Below are 16,767 nucleotides of genomic sequence, written 5' to 3'. Positions count from 1 at the left end.
CACATTCATGACCCTAACCTCAAAGTTCATGCTCGCCATTCATCGCGGTGACTCCCTCTCAGGCTCAAGCTTGGGTCCTTCCATGACCCCGAGATAAAATATAATTGAGGATGCCTGTCCAGTCGCTGCAAAACACAGATGTGATCGTTCCTCAACATACGCCTCACCCACTCCTTCCGTTTCTTCAATCCCAGTCACAAACCACGTTGACCCGCCTCTATCAGCGCCCATCGTCATGTCTTTCAATATTTAGGTGATTTGCCACTGTACTATGTGTATTCTCAAGCTGACTTCTTTTCTAGATTGCTCGGGCCAATCGAGCGGCAGCTGATAATGAATCTACTTTGGCTAGAAAGTGCCCTCTCCGTAGCGACGATATCAGCTTGGGTCCTTCCTGAGGGAAAGGAGTGAGTTTCTATGCGTTATGAAAACTTTAACCTCATAAATATACCCATAGCGCGTACGATTCCGCTCTCGCTGTCATGACTGGACTGCACATCGCCCAAAACTCGGCTGTCAAATTAGCGCTAAACCCTACTTTCAAATCTAGCTTGAGGCAAGCTATCACAGGAGGGTGCGTTGAAATATAAATGAAGCACATCCCTCATGCTAACAAATGTCTGAAGAGGTAGCACGGGAAGTTTTGGAGTTCCTACTGACAAGGACGGTAAACGACAGTCAGCGAACATTGAAAACTTAGACGCATACGCGCTCGAACGATGGGAGGTGAGCTAGTGACCGACTGGTGAAAAATAATAATCTCACAACTTCGCAGACCATTCTTCACTACATGGTGTCGTCTGGTCAAGGTCAAAATCCCACCAAGCCTTCCCAAGGAGTCTTGTACTTGCTTCAACGGAGTGGTTTGATGAACAACGCTCAGTGAGTGCATATGTGTCAAGGTTTCCCCCTCTTATATTTTTGCCCATAGCGGTCCAGCTCTACAAATCACTTCTTCGGGTTTCCAGTTCCTTCTTCACTCACCTCATGATCAACTTTGGAATCTACTATTACAGTACTTGCACATGGCAGAGGTACGCTTCTAGCTGATAGGAGGTATTTGTGTTCGGTGATGCTGACGTATCCCTAGGAGAGGCAAATGGACCTCGTGGAAGTGCTTAGCTTTCTATTCATGCTGTCGACCATGGATCTTGGTCGGGTGAGGCAAATGTAATGTGGTTGCGTTACGTAGCTGAAGAAGCGCCGTTCATTTGATACCAGGAATATTCGACAGAACCCTTGAGCGAAACGCAGAAAGCAATGCTTGAAGACCTTCGAGACTATGGGCTGGTGTGGCAACGCAAGGTATGGAGCCTTCTATTTTTACCATCTTTAGCACATTTTACTAAATGTACTCCACCACCCGCAGACGTCATCAAAACGTTTTAGTCCCACACGATTAGCAACAACTTTGACTTCGTCGTCACCTCCTTTACCAAGCTCACATTCTACTGGTGGGTCTCATACGGCGGACGGTACAGGGGCGGTTGCTCTCAGTTCAGGGGCCGCGCAACAAGGCTTCATTGTTCTAGAAACTAATTATAGGATATATGCGTATACAGGTATGTTATCTCTTTTTCAACTTTGGCATTTGAGTTCATATGTCCTCGGCGGCCGGAAGACAACCCCTTGCAAACGGCTGTCCTTAATTTGTTCATCACGATGAAATACCGTTTTCCGAACTTGGTTGTGGGAATGCTTACGCGTGAAAGTGTACGCAAGGCACTGGGCAACGGAATCTCGGCTGACCAGGTATCAAAACGTTCTTCTCTGATTGTAGTCGCGTTTGGGTAATGAGCCTGATCGCCGCCGACAGATCATTAGCTACCTAACGACACACGCACATCCACAGATGCGCAAGAACGTGAGTATAATTCAATCATCCTCACAGGCCGATTTCGTTGCTCATCGCCCCTGAATAGAACCCCCTTTTACCTGTGACTGTACAGGACCAGATAAGGCTCTGGGAGCTTGAGAGGAATCGGCTGAAATCTGCAGAAGGTCAGGATTATCTTTTTGTTCTGGTACTCTTCTCACGCCGGCCAAACCACAAATTAAGGTTATCTGTACAAAGACTTCGCATCGCAAGCCGATTATGAATACGTGCTAGCGTATGCGAAGCAGCTAGATGTTGTGCTTTGGGAGAATGCGAGCAAGCGATGCTTCTTCGGTACTCTTGAAGGACATGCTAACGTCAGAGGATTCATCGAGAGACGGACAGGATCAGTTTAGAGTCATCAATTGTGGCGCTTATTACGTTTAGTGGTGTCAGATACCACGACAAATGTATTGCGTTTGATGTGTTCATGGATTTAATTTTTGAGTGATCTATTAAAGTCTTATGACTCAAATGGGTATGTGACCATAAAATGAATGCTTGGCCACAACGGCGTTCATCTACCCATATGCTAATACAACTTTAGCCAATACAATTAGGTGACAATGTACAGTATATGGCTACATGCAAATCATAATACAACACATGCCCGATAGTAAAGCGAGACATCGCAAACTCAAACTGTATCCAATGAAGTTTCATCCGCCTTGCAAAGCACAAATCCGCCCTCGTAGCCTAGTTGGTCAACTGCAGTGCCAGTTTCGCGCCAACGCCCAACAAGACTACGCTCGTGTATGTAACCTTTGAATATCCAGCGCCCGTGATACGCATGGGCAGCATGTGTCTGATGGCAAAGAATTTGTTAAAATGAATGACGCAAATCAGATCTTCTTTCACGTACCGACCGTCGCAGCAGAACAACGAAGCCATCCCATGGTCTTACTCGGCCAATGAAAGAGAAAGAACCCCAAGCCGGGCTCTCCCGATCGTACGTCTGCAAGAGTTCGCCGACTGTCAGGCTCCATCAACTCGAGGCGATTCAGGAGCCCTCACCTCTCCCGTGATGATGATGTCAGTGACGCCACTGGTTCTTTGCTCAAAAACTTCCTCATAATCATCGTCCGTTTCATATTGTGAATCCTCGCTTACGGGCGGCAAATCACAACGCCATTCGGAGCTCATCTTGGACGGTCTGGAGTAAGGGTTCTCGCGGTCGGCATGGTATGTTTCATATCGTACAGTCTTCCCAGTTTCCCGATCATGTAATGTTAAGTCATCCTATTTATTATGTTTTAATGCTGCACACAAGACCAAACTCAGAGAAACTTACAATTCCATGTTTAATTTCCAGTCGACGGGGCAACCAAACGTTGAGGATATCCTCGCCCCACCCATGAGCTTCAGCAGGTGCAGAAATGGGTTCATCGGGGGTCAAACAATGGTGCTCTTTGAACACACAAGATATGCGTTCATGTGCCCAAGTAACACCCTGTACCGAGGGTCGGCGATTTGGCATATTGGCATCAATGTGGGCCTGCAAATATGGAATCTGACGTGGCAGAGTATGATTGAGTTGCCGGGCGATAATATGGCCACAAACGTACCAAAGCGCGACCATTCCAGTGCCCAGTTAATGATCCAAGATGGTAAAAGATTCCTCGAAGTGGTCGATCCACAGCCCACGGATCATGGCATGATACAGTTCGGAACCATTCGTTATCAAGGCGCTCACTGCCCAGGCCGTTATAGTCGCCGAAAAATCTTGTGCGAGTGTGAAAGTGGAAGTTTATGATGTCTTCTTGTGTAAGCCGCGGAAGAGACAATCCCATTGCAGCAGCTTGCGCCCTCGTCTCGGGAAGTTGCGCGACTGCAGACGGCAATGGATTATCGTCTAAACGCACCTCCAGCCTGACCACATAGTTCAGGAGGGCAGCTGGTATCAGAGGCGGTGCAGCGAGCTTAATTTTTCGACCATAGTGTACAAAATCGCGGGCGATGGGAAGCGGCAGACCCGTCGTACATGGGATTGCAACCTCAGTTTCTGCACAAAGAGGCAGATAGAAGAATGCATCAGGAGCGTACGCAGATGAGAACTGCACGTAATGTTACTTATGACACTCAGGGACAAATAATGAGTTATAATACGCACTCGATGTCCATGGACAAGGAAAGGCTCTAGCCTAGGTCAATGTTTTATTGCGTACCCTGGAGTCTTCATTCTTGACGCTTTCTGATGGGAATGTTAGAACATATGTAAGAGTTGGCATACCAAAAACGCACCTTCGTCACTGCTCATCCAGAGGAGCCAAAGGACCAATGAAGTGCCTTCGATATCTTTCACCCAGGAGAGCGGATGCTCTCGAGGAACTTGGCATTTGTCTTCGATAACACTTGCTATCCATGTCGGAAGCTTTGCCCACAGACACAGCTGGGCCATGTTTTTGCCATCGTTTTCGAGTAGTATGAGATAGACTGCCCAAAGATCCTCCTGAAGATGGGCGAAATTTTCCGCATTCCGATGACGCATACGAGTCAGTATGGTACTGCGCTTGCGAAGCTCCTCGGAAAAGCACTCGACAGTAGTGCGTCCCCACGACAGACGACGTGTGACTGCAGCCGAGTCGAATTTTTGGCAAAAAATCTGGGAATATAGATGATGATTACTACGGAATCTGAGCGATGCGTTGATAGTACGAGAAGTGCACAAGAGAGGGACCAATTCCGACGGTGGTCCAATGAACCGACTCGTGGCCAAGTAAAACGCGATACGTTCAAGTATGGGAACATCGAGGAGCTCGAAGGGAGACAAAGAGCGAAGAGAAGCGGAAGGTCCTGCAAGCATGCGTTGAGCTAGCATGTCGGGTGAGTGTGATGTTCAAGTGGGCACTCGAGAATCGCAGAAGGGTATTTGAGTGTTTCATCTCAGATACCGGCGCCAATGGCGAGATACTTAAAGGTGATAAATCGACGTACAATGTGTGATCGCCGCGTACTTCGCATCTCTTCCCGGCTGTGGTGGGAGTCCGTACTAATGACCACATCATTACGAGAACGCCGACAAACAGTTCCTGGAAATAGGATAGCGTCACGAGCGAGAAAACATCAAAACAAGAGAAGAATTGGATATTACATCTGACCAACGGTCTTTTTCATTTCAAGACACTCTCTACGTGTATTGATACGGTGGCCCATCAGCTCCAACGAAAATCTGGAAAGATCTAGAGGCGGAGCCAAGTGAGATTGGCCTGAGATACACCAGTGCAAAGCGGACCGTTTTGGGGGACATGTGTCTCCCAAATAAGGCGGCAGCATCCTTCCTCGAACTCTTCTCAACGGGTACCTATAGACAGCTTATTCTGGTCCAAATGAATCCGCGTGGTTTGGTTCTCTATTGTTCAAGTGTTTGAAATGGTGGGTAGTACTAACGTTGAAAACGTTGACGCTCGTTTGAAGTACAATGAAACCAGCGTTCTGATTGGTGGAACTTCCGTGGAAAGACCCGACCCAAATTGAGTCCAGTCACGGTCGAGCACTGGCCAGCTTTGATTTTCAGATAGTTCTCCCTTCTACCGGCCCCGCGATGCCAGCGGTGTACCGCAGTTTCTGAGTAACGTGTTAAATGATTTATCTGATACTTTGGGCTAGGCTTCGACTTGTTCACCGCACACAGCCGCGCACCAATCCACGTTTCCGCATTTGTCCGAAGGATTGAAGACTTCATTCCCCTCGTCGTGTCAATTGGTGCCGTTTTCGTTATAGTTTCCTGCGCTAGGTATCTGAATCTGATCCGAGCTCGATCACAGTTCACGAGTGTGCGGCTGCCCGGCCTCTCATAACTATTAGTTCATATCCGCGTAAATTGCCCGCACCCGCGGGCATCGATTCTTTGTGATCCACGGCAAGCGACTTCGTCACGAGTAAGTACCACAGGTCTCACTATGTATGGTATACTCGCTCATACGTTTCCATAGGAAACCGATGTTGCGGCACGTAAAAGATGAGCATCGGTGACAATGGATGAGTGTATAGATTGCCTGTGATGTGCCGCATGCGACACTGCATCTCGGCGAAATTTGGAAATAAGGTGATGACCATATATACCCTCCGACATTGGCCCTTTTTTCTCAAATAGTACCGTGTTTGAATGAAGTTTGTTGGTTTTTCAATAAAGTGCCGTTTACGTGTGGCGTTACCCTTATGCAGGGCCTCGGTGGGTTCAACATTGAAGGGTTCTGAATTGTATAGGTGTCACTTACATAGGCAAAAAAAATTATGTCCAGGTATACCCAAAGGGTACTGGTAAGGCTAACCTGCAACGATTGAGCGCTCTTTCACGGGTTCGCTGGCCTCGCGCTGATTCAATTGACCAGTCTAATCCTCATGTGGATGGCTATCTGATGAATGATGTCAAAGCCAAAAAAGATTCCAGTTCGCCGTTCGCATTGATCCTATCGTAGACTCGAAACACAGCATGCCTATATGGACTTGCGCTATTGTTGCTGAGGTACCACGGTTCGCAGTTTGAGTTCTGGGTTGTTCCGGGGCATCGCATGTCCGCATTCCGATGAGAAGACAAAAGTCCCGCCAAGTCACCGCATGTTTATTCCACAAGAAAACCAAGGACCAATGACAAGTGCCGGATGATATAGCAAGAGCCTCTCGTTCTTCATCAATAGGTTACCTGCACAGGCATTCCATGAGTGGCGAGTGAGATCGACGGCGGACCTCAAGTCATAGCTTCCTTCATGATCGCGTCTCGGATATCATATCACGTGTCACTCAGGCTGGCTCTCCATCGAATGGGTTAGTATGAAAACATGTCCTGGGTATGTAGACTTACTCTCGACCACGTCATCAAATCTTTCCTAGCCTCAGTAAGATCTCGAACGAACCACAAGGTGATCGGCGACTTCCAATGGGGCAATTGACCCCTGTTGTCGCACATTCAAAAAGAATGAACGCGACCTCAGGAAGCCTTAGGAGTGGTATCGCGACGGTATGACTCACGATCAGGAACGATCTACGCGTGTGATCAAGCATCTTACTTACATAGAAAATCACACTAAAAGCCTACCGCAAACGTTGTTAGCCCATTCAAGGCTGAGGAATCCCAGGAAATATCCACTAGAAACAAATATCATCGGGTTCAATACGCCGCAAAAGAGGCGGGCGAGCGTTGGTTTCCACAATCGTATCCGGTGCCAGTGTATGCCTTAAGATGGTATAGTACGTTTGTGGCGCAACTGCTTGCTGAACAGGATGGAAGTCGCTTTAATCATCAAGGCTCGACGAGAAACCATGCCATCCAACATCACGCGGAACTTCTTTTCTCCATACTCTTCATAGCGAGTGCGCCGGCCTCGAGGAGCCTCGAGGCCAACGAACTGTTTGTCGGCACTTTTCATTCAGAGCGAGCGCCAATCGATCAGCTAAACCAGCCAGTGTGGATTGAAGCGCGAGGCAAATGGAATTTGGGGAGTGACGTCAAGGGGAATGAACTGAACGTTCAGGACGAAGGGCACTGCTGAAAGATAGACCGTGGCGTCCATTCCATTGCGTCAAGGTTTGGGTAAATGGGATCCTTGGTGTACAGCTGGTGATTGTTGAATATATTCTGTTGGACTCTCAGACAGATAAATTTGGCGGGGGAAAGTGCACAGAGCCAACAGCTGCACAAAGTAAGTAGTACCAGTAGTTCGGATCCTTGTAGAATGGCGAAGATTCGAGTCCGCTGCATGTGGCTGGCGCCCAAGCTCCGAGTAGTGAAATTGGACGGAGCGCCCAAAGTGCATTAGGACAAACAAAGAATGGATGTTAACGGGGTTTATTGCCACCCCCAAGGGAAGATCCGGTCGGGGGACTAAAACGGACTGACTGACAATCTAACAAGCATGACGAGCGAGCCACGCACCTGTGCATCCAATCAGGCTTCAGGCCTCAGGTCTTGAATTCGGAGTAGGGATCATTGAATCTGATGACGTGAAGTTCTAGGCACTTCTAGAAAGCCAAAATGCAAACAATGATACCGGAACACGATCCGTGAATGATGTCAACGAAGTTTGCATCGTCTCCAAGGAAGCTCAGATAAGAGACAATATGCCGTCTTTCATGGTGCAGTCAGGCTGGCAGGAACGGGTATGACGGGAGCGAGTTACATACGTGTTTATCGAATTACATGATCAAATTGTTGTGAGAGTAAGTAAGTTGGATCTGGCACTCACAAAGGCAAAATTTTAACAAGCAACTTGTCCGTGCAGCGTGGCACAGTTACACAACTCCCTGCTGTCATCGATGCTTCTTCAGATCCGCGTTATGGCACTGTCAAGACACGAGGCATAAGCCGCACTCGTGCAGTGACTGATGGGACTGATATCGTATTGAGATGAGCAAGGACCAATCGGTCCAGGAGTGTGTCAACTAGCACATAAGGACCCACAACGACTTTGCAAAAGGAGCACACGATCGGCCCGGAGAGGGAGGACAATGTTTCATTATCCTCAGAGTACAGCCTTGTGGTGATGAACGCCACCATCATGGCTTGCAAGCGTTATGTCTACTAAAGTCAACAGAATGTCTATCACAGAGCTTAACTAGCGTCGTACCTCGCATGTAAATAGGTTACCCCGATGACCGCCCCCTTGGTGAGATTGATGACCGATCGCTAGAAATGACTTTGCTTGCATTCGATTCTGCTTCATGCACACTAATACACGTGTTTTTCCTTTGAATACAGCCTCATGATGCATCAGCAGGGTCTGCGTTACAATGACGATAGGGACCACTCACCTTCCGCTACCCTTTAGACTCTACGTCGGTGGCGCCTTCTTTAAGTGCGATATAACGCACATTCACATTTGTTATCATGAGTTCCTTGAACGCTAACGTACGAAAATCCGAATCCCGCTCTTTAAAGGCAGTGCACACGACACTAGCACTGGCTGACCCTTTGCAGGGAGCCATAACTTGAGTTGCCTGTTTGTCATATGTTTTCCCCAATGATTTGATCATGGGATGCTCGGATCTCGTTCATTGGATACCGACGTACGAAGCGGCACGAACCCCATTGCTGGCAGTGCACACAACACTGATACACTGGCAGGTCGGACCTTTGCGGGGAGTCAAAATTGTTGGCTGCTTGTCGTATTTCTTCCCCAGAGATTTGATCATTCGACGCTCGCTCCGGAGGTGTCCAACCCTGCAGTGTGATGTCGTGTTTTACAGAAAGCAATAATTTCGATGGAAGCCCTAAGTGAATGGAGATCGATCTGTTCTGAGGTCACGTCTATCATGTCTACCCTGGGGGGCTGGTAGTTTAAAGATACCTAATATCATAGTCAACTGTCGAGAAGTATGGATCGATGGCCCAGTTCACTGCCTGGTATGCCTGGGACCAAAACAACTGCGTGCCTGGACGCTCTCAAGTTCACTTAGCACATGACAAGCATGATTCTCAGAAAGCCGTGAACTGGGTCTTTTCTCAGTCAAATAATCAGATGAGTTACGGCGACGGACCAGGATGTCCAAGTGTTGAAGCACATCGCCAATTTCCGGTAATAACTAGACAGAACGCGAGATCATGACACTTTGGGGGGCCATCATGCATCACGAGTAGTGTTTGCATACGCAACTAACCGTTGAATCTTGCTTCATCTAAGCGTTTATATGGTTCACACGCAAAAAAAAAAAATGGCAAAAAAATTGATAGCTGATGACTGCTATAACTACACAAGATAGGGCGACGACACACAAACACAGTGACTAAAACCTAGGAAGATCGTCAGCATTGAAATTCAACAGAAACAATACAAGCTGCGCCATATGAAAGATCAGACATCCTGGAAGGACTGCATACCCTCATTGCGCCGACCCCCACCTCCCGTTCAGCGCACCACAAGGACGGTCCACACCCGACTGTGCTTTTGGGTTCACACAGCGAGGGGAAATATGAACGTTCAGTATTGGGGGAGTACTCCTGGCGGAGGGCGCTAGAGTGGAAACTGCGAATAACGGAAAAATTTTCATCGTGCATGAATGGGCGCAGCGGTGTAAAATTTGAAGGTATATCGATTCTCACCTGAAGACGACGGACGCGATATCTTGAGCGACAATCTAAAAGGGCTGGAGAGTTGGTCAGAACAGAGATTTTAAGGCAAGTAGAACAAAGTGAAAGAATCAGACAAAATGGCACTGGCAAGTACACTGTGCGCTCCGGAGAGCGCGTGTTCGTTGCGAACGAACAGCTCTATTCCTCGGCATGGTCGTGTAGGACGGGGAAGAGAATAAAGTCATCCGTTGGATAAGAAAACGATGGACATAATACTTACAGGACATGAGGCAGATGAAGAAAAGAAGATCACCTACAGGAAGAATTTATACACCGCCACAATTTGGCAATTGTTTGGCAGTGGCCCGTGCACCCATCATGCTTATGTAATACTCATATTTGCTTTGTGACAGTGGCCGCCAATGCTTAACGTTAACCTAGAACGACGACAAAGTCCATCTGATTCTTAATATTGCTGTTCCAGATGTCCCTAACAGAGGTTGAACGTCCAATATCTGCTATTTCAGAGCAACAGGGTCCTGCATCTCCTGAAATCATTGACGTCGACCTCTTCGATGTGGAAGAGGTAGCTCGGATCGGATCGAGACCACCTACTCAGAGAAGAAGGGTATCGGAGAGCGGTCGTTCTGTGCCAATCGATCCAGAGGTCATAATAATAAACGACAGCGATGATGACGATATACAATTCGTCAGGGCCAGGCCTGCTCCCAGATCTCACAGTGAGTCCTACGCATGCATTTCAGCATGTCTTTCTGAACAATTGCTAGGAGCCCGCATTTTTTCACCATCGCCTCCACCCCAAATTGCTGCAATACCACCGGTTCCGCAGATACCGCGTAGGTTTATACCTATGCGAAGAAGACCGCCTCCATTTCCCACCGCCCCCGGGTTGGTGATTCCCAACGCCGAGCCCTTTCCATTTGAAACGAACATCAGGGTTCCCCCTGAGCCCATCGAGCGTCCTCCGGCACCTGCACCTCCCGCCGCACCATCTCACCACGTTCCTGTGATGGGATTCGGCGGCGCACTGCTTCAACGCGCGAGAGCAGCTTTTGAGCAAACCCCCGCACGATCACACAATAACGAGCGCCGCCGCCGAGTCTTTGGCATTCCCGCGGATGTGTTCATGCAGTGGAACCCTTTAGACTTCTTTGGTCATGAGGAAGACGAACTCTATGATGATGATGGCTTTCGTCACTATCGAGCTGCAGATTTTAATGATGAGCCTGGTGACCGGCTGATGCGAGGTGATCTCCGCCTTTTCAACGCTCATGCCCCAGGGCGGCCTTCAGAACCTGATTATAAACCGGAGTATACCCATCCGGTGAAGCCTGCATCTGGTTTTACACATGACTTCGAGTCATCGTCTATGACACCTACACCGGTTATCGACATCGATAGCCCCGGTTCCTCCAGCTCAAGCAATAGTCGTTCTGGCGAGACCATACTTACTTGTCCTCGGTGCCATGACCCATTGATGCTGGGAGCTGCGGACGTTGCCGAGGACCGAGCAAAGAGAAGATTGTGGGGTTTAAGATGTGGTCATCTTTTGGACGGAAAATGTGTGGAGGAATTGATGAAGCCGATGCCTCCTGTTGTCCCGGACTCGGTGGACACTGCTGATGTGAAAGGCAAAGGCAAAGCAAGGGAGGAAGATGAACTCGAGTTACCTGGTGCCTACCTCACCCGCTCTGTGAAAGGCAAAGGCAAGGAGACGGATCCCAATATCTTTAACATCTTCTGTGAACCTGAATTCTCTTCCATTCGCTCACGGCTGCGTCCCCGTCCCCCCCTTCCATCTCACTCCTCTGGACTGTTACCCACCGGTCCTGGCCCATCGCACGCGCGAGCTAGAGGTGCTCCTCGCCCATCTGTTAAAGCTAAAGCCAATGGGAAAGGTCGAGCTAAGGTCTCCAATGTAGAAGCTGAATATGAATGGACTTGTCCTGTTGGCGGATGTGGGCGCGTTCATGTGAGCCAGCTCATTGACGGGCAGTGGGTCATGGACGAGAAGAGAGGGGCTATCACTGTCTTTGTATGATACAAGGCCGTTCCTTAGCTGTGGGTTTAAACTATGTCTTTTTCTGTCGATGCTCACTCCATCTCGATAGCATTAGCGAATTATATACCATGACACGCCCATTTTCTCACTCATAGGTCCGGCATTACAATTTGGATTCGCATTCATCAAATCGCATATTTTTTCTCACCTGTACAGGTTGTCCCGCCTCGGATGTTTGTATCAGGTACGTGCATGTCTTAGACCATTTGTGGGATTAAGCTTCGCCACGAGTTCGGATAAGCACTTCCAATTTTAAGGGGTATCGCTTCTTCTACTTTCTGGAACCAACTTTGGAGGCTCATCAATGGAAGAATACCAACCAACTGAGCCACATGCAGATGGATTTACCAATTCTCACACCACGTACTCACTACCAAAACTTGACTACATAGTAGGGGGTGACCTAGTCTTGCCAAGTGGCTGTTTGGTATTTGCATTATTACGTCAGACATGCGTGATCTTCCATGCCTTTTGTGCGTTGAGCCTTCCCGAAGGCTTGGTGGAGGCCACGATGTCGCTCGGAAAGGCCGTCAAGCACGCTCCAAACGCATGCTCTAGAACGATCAGCGATCACGGTTTCAGTCGCATGACCGATATGTCTGTGCTTGCTTTATAGATGCCTTGATAAATGCAACCTCTCCGTGCCACACTCGTGCTTGTGATTCAGACTAATTGCTCAGATTGTTCAGACGTCGGCCTCGTGGACTTGGTTTTTTAAGTAGAGCTCTAGAGTTTTAGATACACTGCTTGCTCCCGCGCACATTCGAGATCGCACTAGAGACGATATCTCGACCTTTTACATGGCTCTCGATTCCCTTTGCATGGACCCATCAGCAACTCCGCGACGTTATCTTCGTAGGGAATGGAAACGAAATAAGCCCGTGAGTTGCATTCATATATCGATGAGGATCATGATCACTCATCGCGGATATGTGCTCATCAGCACTTGCATGCATCCGATTCGCTACCTTCGTTGCACCTCTGCCCGAACCGGCCTCTCTTTGTCTGTGCACGATGTGGCTTTTCCAATACGCTCATTCCTATGTGTCTCTGGTGTGCATGGAGTTCCGCGGTGGCGAAGAAAGAGTTCGAGGAGAGGTTGCCGAGACCGCGAAGAATAACTGCACCATCTAAGACTGCTTCTCAGTTGAGAGGCTCGAGCGAGCGAACGAGAGTCAAGTGCATGCCAAAGAGGGTCTCGGCTGATTCCACAATTTCGAGCGCTGGGCCTGTGACTCCTCAAGGTGACCTCATGTTCTGTATGGAAAACCTTCAGGCACCCGGAATTACGGCAGTATTGGACTCGTGTGACAGCGAGCTCGCATGTTCACGCAAGCCTGATGTTGTGCGGATAGGTGTGGATGATATTCACAACGATGAAGTCGATTCCCAAGGAGATGGCGGCGGCGTGCTTCACGACGTCACCACAGCAACACCGATTTTGGTAAATATTGCATGCCGTTTGATACCTCCGTAGAACCAGGGTTGTATTGCTGACCCTTTTTGTTTTATTCTTCCTGCGCAGCCATTGTGCCGTTCGACGGCTCCCGCCAGCGTGAAGCAGAAGCTTCTGGGTGGACTATACAAACACGAAACCGTGAAGAAACAGTCGATACGGCATCGTCGAAAACTACCCGCTCTTTTTCTTGCAACATCATCATCTGCGCATGCGCGCAGCACTCTTCACGACAAATCACTCATGATACAAGGAACGACTTCACACTCGAACGGTAGTTCCGTTTTGATCGATGCAGCTCACGCCGCTGGCGGCGATGTATACCCCGATTGTGTCTCTCACGCTCGCGCTCTTTCCTCCGCCGTATCATTGTCAGAATCTTCCCCGAAGCTACGGAGGAAGAAAGGCGTGCCATCACTCAAACGCATGTCCTCACTCTCATGTCGGTCAAGATCACAGCAGTCTTCCCCCGCATTTGATGATCGTGCTGAATCACACGCGTCGCATACAATGCACGTAGCACCAGCACCCTCTCCTGCGCCTTCGACTGCTATGAGTGCGGAAATTCCCGTCCGAATCGGCCATCCTAGCCGGCCATATTATACTGTCATTCGGAAAAACATGTCTCGACCTGGTACTCCTGGGCTTCCCAGCTCCCTCCCTCGTACGCCCTCCCCCATCCCATCTGATTACGATTATGCACCACGCGGCACGAGATCTCTTGACTGTGGGGAGCGTGTACCAGTGCAGTTCGGCCGAGATTCACGGCCTATGTCGATGATTCTCCCTGGACAAGCGATACCTGTGAACGTGTACTCTGGGTTCTCATTAAGCGGCGAGACGGAGATGCGGATGAACTTAGCGAGGTGGCGAAAGGAAGATGGACCTGATGAGCCAGGGGACTACCTATTCAAGGAGACAGGTCACCGCGGAAAAGGGATAAAGGGTAGAGTGAGGAAGCTCGGGAAGGGCTTGCGAGATCTAGTGCTCGGCAGATCATGATGTATGTACGAACAGCTGTAAGAACAGATCATGTCACGATATATGTATCCATCCTGCACACCACAGCGGCACGTGGTCGTTTTTTTTATTCATGTGATCTGGAGTGACACCACGTCACGAATATAATTGAAACCATCCGATCGCGGCGATCATCATAATGAAGACCATTGTTCCTGTTATCCGTAAGAGCTTCTCATAAGTACGAGAGTGTGCTTCCAAGGTGTTTTTCACTGGCTTTCCGTAAAGCTTCCAAGTCCGTCAGACTCCGTCTTGGTACCATCATCAATCCAAGTACTAGCAATTCCAATGCACACGGTTGTGTCACGGCGACTTGCACAGCCTCAGGGCCGTCAATTCTCATATACTTGCCCTCAGTCAACTTTATTTCCTCTACTTTTTATGCAATCACCATAGCCTGCGACTTCCCAGCATATCCCCATCATGATTGAAGTAAAGATCTTTGATCAGAATGACGAACACCTTGATGCATTGGAGCCGTCCAAGACCCATCTTTTACATCTACCCGCGCTGCGAATCGACATTGATACCATAATGGACACTAAACATGCTTTGCGTGTAGGTAACGATCAACTAAACGAAAACTTTTTGATTCACTTCACCTTCACTCCCAGGAGCGTACCAACACCACAGTTGCACCAAAGGTCGCCATTTCTCCAGATATATCGGCTAACGTATACTAGTACGTGTTTTTCACGTTGCGCACAAACCGCATCTGAACAATACATTGCTGCAACGCTTAGCACACCTAATTCTAGCCGTGCATGTGGAAGGCCCGGACCTACTATGAAGCCTAGCCGCTCCAACAGGGCTACTTCTATCTGTGGATCCCCTACAGACTCTTTACGTCGCCAACGGCGTTACTCTACAGCGGAACAGGCCTTGGAGCATGCACTCAAGAGTTGCACAAGAGAACGGTCGCCTCGAGAACTTCAGATTCTTGCTTTGGAAAAGGCGACTGCTGCGCTGAGTACACGTGCGAATGAATCCAGGGACCGTGCTGCCAAGTTAAGGGTGTGTCTCGCGGATAGAGAGGTCGATCCTAAGAGCTACGTTGCCTTGCAATTAGATCGTTGGATGGAGGAACGACGGCAGTTTGAAGCAGACCGTGGGGTTAGCCAACTGAGTCAGCATTTGGCTTCGCTCAAGTTGAAAAGGGGTGTGCCGGAGCAAGGAAGGTTTGACGAGAATCTTCCAGTTACACCCCTCGACAACGAGGCAAGGCGCCGGGCTAATCTCACTAAATTTTTTGAACGATCACCCACGAGGACATCATTACACATCCACCATAAGTGCAGGCCTCTTTTCGTCGACTGCACCTTCTCACGCCGGATAACCATGAGCGACATTTCACCCCTTCGACTCCGTCCGTCGACCAGCGTCACTCGGAGGTTCACAACACTGAATTCCCGTCCAAAATCGATTGGTGGTGAGCCATGTGTTCCTCCTATGCGCTCCAGCATACCACGAGTCGCAAGCGGGCCATCTAGACCCTCCTCACTAGTTAAAAATATGGGTCTTTCTAATGCGGAACGAAATTCATCCTTGTCGCAATCGTCGACCCCTTCATCTCGCTTGCTGCCATTTAATGAATTCACTGATGACGTGATGACTTCCACACGGCCATCGACTCCCCCATTATCCATTGCATCGACGTCTTCAAATGGGGCATCACATGCATCACGTGTGCCATCGGAGGCGCCACCACAAGCGCCTTCGGGGGGCGTGGCGACTATTTACGCAAGTTCCTCGCCACGCTCACATACGGAGATCCTTGCGGAACTAGACACGGACTCGGTCTGCGTGCCTGAGTACGCTGTGAACCTATTAGAGGGGTTCGATCTCATTCACCACGATATTACTCTTCCAGAGAGAAGTCTCTCCTTAAAGCCGAGGGAGGAGGAGCCCGCAACAGGAGTACCCCGTCCATCGGAAGAATCGGACACAGGGCCTTATACCTCATTCGCTCTCCCTCCGTTCCAACCGGATCCACTGTGGTCCCACACATCACTCAATGCGCCTTCTACACCCCGGTCGCACGTGCCAACGCTGCACCCTCTTTCTTCTGGATCATCAACGCCTTCAGGCTTGAGCACGCCGACGGCTACGCGCCCCCCTGCGCTGCCCTCACGGCCACATTCGCTCCTGTTTCTTATGCGGAAGCGCAAGGACCTGCAGAGCAGTCCTGCATCATCAATGGTAAAGCTAGACGGGGACAGTGCGCGGGGGTCAAAGCGGCGATTTTCGTTGTTCACGAGGAAGTAGTCGGGCATGATTCGCTTTTGGACTTGACCTGTATATATTTACGAATCCCAATAATATTTAAG

At 49.2% G+C, this 16,767-nt stretch overlaps 6 protein-coding genes across 6 annotated transcripts; 5 read left to right on the top strand and 1 right to left on the bottom strand.

Annotated features, from left to right (window-relative positions):
• The first annotated feature begins 7 nt into the window (after nt 1–7).
• On the top strand, nt 8–2,316 carry F5891DRAFT_1051526 (transcription factor Tfb2-domain-containing protein). The gene is made up of 13 exons (XM_041362499.1): nt 8–253; nt 303–407; nt 458–574; nt 627–726; nt 776–882; nt 932–1,034; nt 1,091–1,159; nt 1,222–1,305; nt 1,370–1,562; nt 1,622–1,752; nt 1,817–1,864; nt 1,923–2,001; nt 2,060–2,316. Exons 1-13 carry the CDS (start codon nt 111–113, stop codon nt 2,230–2,232), a joined length of 1,452 nt encoding a protein of 483 aa, XP_041222466.1. The 5' UTR covers nt 8–110; the 3' UTR covers nt 2,233–2,316.
• Nucleotides 2,317–2,699: 383 nt separating this feature from the next.
• Nucleotides 2,700–4,679, bottom strand: F5891DRAFT_957900 (uncharacterized protein; the record flags this gene model as incomplete). Its single annotated transcript, XM_041375520.1, has 6 exons — nt 2,700–2,831; nt 2,891–3,115; nt 3,168–3,386; nt 3,442–3,930; nt 3,987–4,017; nt 4,087–4,679. The coding sequence occupies 6 exons, from the start codon at nt 4,677–4,679 to the stop codon at nt 2,700–2,702; spliced, it is 1,689 nt and encodes a 562-aa protein (XP_041222465.1).
• Nucleotides 4,680–6,177: 1,498 nt separating this feature from the next.
• Nucleotides 6,178–8,223, top strand: F5891DRAFT_1174955 (uncharacterized protein; the record flags this gene model as incomplete). The annotated part of the gene is made up of 10 exons (XM_041365688.1): nt 6,178–6,349; nt 6,514–6,544; nt 6,621–6,640; nt 6,672–6,711; nt 6,808–6,833; nt 6,927–7,063; nt 7,184–7,341; nt 7,401–7,515; nt 7,839–7,972; nt 8,095–8,223. The coding sequence occupies exons 1-10, from the start codon at nt 6,309–6,311 to the stop codon at nt 8,221–8,223; spliced, it is 831 nt and encodes a 276-aa protein (XP_041222464.1). The 5' UTR covers nt 6,178–6,308.
• A 2,073-nt stretch (nt 8,224–10,296) lies between these two features.
• Nucleotides 10,297–12,117, top strand: F5891DRAFT_1051483 (uncharacterized protein). Its single transcript, XM_041362498.1, has 2 exons — nt 10,297–10,621; nt 10,670–12,117. Exons 1-2 carry the CDS (start codon nt 10,366–10,368, stop codon nt 11,941–11,943), a joined length of 1,530 nt encoding a protein of 509 aa, XP_041222463.1. The 5' UTR covers nt 10,297–10,365; the 3' UTR covers nt 11,944–12,117.
• Nucleotides 12,118–13,271: 1,154 nt separating this feature from the next.
• F5891DRAFT_1051480 (uncharacterized protein) lies at nt 13,272–14,590 on the top strand. The gene has a single exon (XM_041362497.1). The coding sequence runs from the start codon at nt 13,664–13,666 to the stop codon at nt 14,420–14,422; it is 759 nt and encodes a 252-aa protein (XP_041222462.1). The 5' UTR covers nt 13,272–13,663; the 3' UTR covers nt 14,423–14,590.
• A 34-nt stretch (nt 14,591–14,624) lies between these two features.
• F5891DRAFT_1051478 (uncharacterized protein) lies at nt 14,625–16,750 on the top strand. The gene is made up of 3 exons (XM_041362496.1): nt 14,625–14,998; nt 15,055–15,122; nt 15,184–16,750. The coding sequence occupies exons 1-3, from the start codon at nt 14,864–14,866 to the stop codon at nt 16,703–16,705; spliced, it is 1,725 nt and encodes a 574-aa protein (XP_041222461.1). The 5' UTR covers nt 14,625–14,863; the 3' UTR covers nt 16,706–16,750.
• Nucleotides 16,751–16,767: the final 17 nt, after the last annotated feature.

This window comes from Suillus fuscotomentosus (genome assembly GCF_016647785.1).
Source record: "Suillus fuscotomentosus strain FC203 chromosome Unknown F5891scaffold_51, whole genome shotgun sequence".
In the NCBI taxonomy this organism is placed as follows: Eukaryota; Fungi; Basidiomycota; class Agaricomycetes; order Boletales; family Suillaceae; genus Suillus; species Suillus fuscotomentosus.
The sequence above is the reverse complement of the archived record's forward strand: the minus strand, read 5'-3'. Positions and strand labels throughout refer to the sequence as shown.

Coding starts and splice junctions, on each gene's coding strand:
- F5891DRAFT_1051483 (XM_041362498.1), top strand. CDS start 10,366: ATGTCCCTAACAGAGGTTGAACGTCCAATATCTGCTATTTCAGAGCAA. Junction 10,622..10,669: donor GCCTGCTCCCAGATCTCACA/GTGAGTCCTACG, acceptor AACAATTGCTAG/GAGCCCGCATTTTTTCACCA.
- F5891DRAFT_1051478 (XM_041362496.1), top strand. CDS start 14,864: ATGATTGAAGTAAAGATCTTTGATCAGAATGACGAACACCTTGATGCA. Junction 14,999..15,054: donor ACACTAAACATGCTTTGCGT/GTAGGTAACGAT, acceptor CTTCACTCCCAG/GAGCGTACCAACACCACAGT. Junction 15,123..15,183: donor ATATCGGCTAACGTATACTA/GTACGTGTTTTT, acceptor TGCAACGCTTAG/CACACCTAATTCTAGCCGTG.
- F5891DRAFT_1051480 (XM_041362497.1), top strand. CDS start 13,664: ATGATACAAGGAACGACTTCACACTCGAACGGTAGTTCCGTTTTGATC.
- F5891DRAFT_1051526 (XM_041362499.1), top strand. CDS start 111: ATGCCTGTCCAGTCGCTGCAAAACACAGATGTGATCGTTCCTCAACAT. Junction 575..626: donor AGGCAAGCTATCACAGGAGG/GTGCGTTGAAAT, acceptor AAATGTCTGAAG/AGGTAGCACGGGAAGTTTTG. Junction 1,306..1,369: donor GGCTGGTGTGGCAACGCAAG/GTATGGAGCCTT, acceptor CACCACCCGCAG/ACGTCATCAAAACGTTTTAG.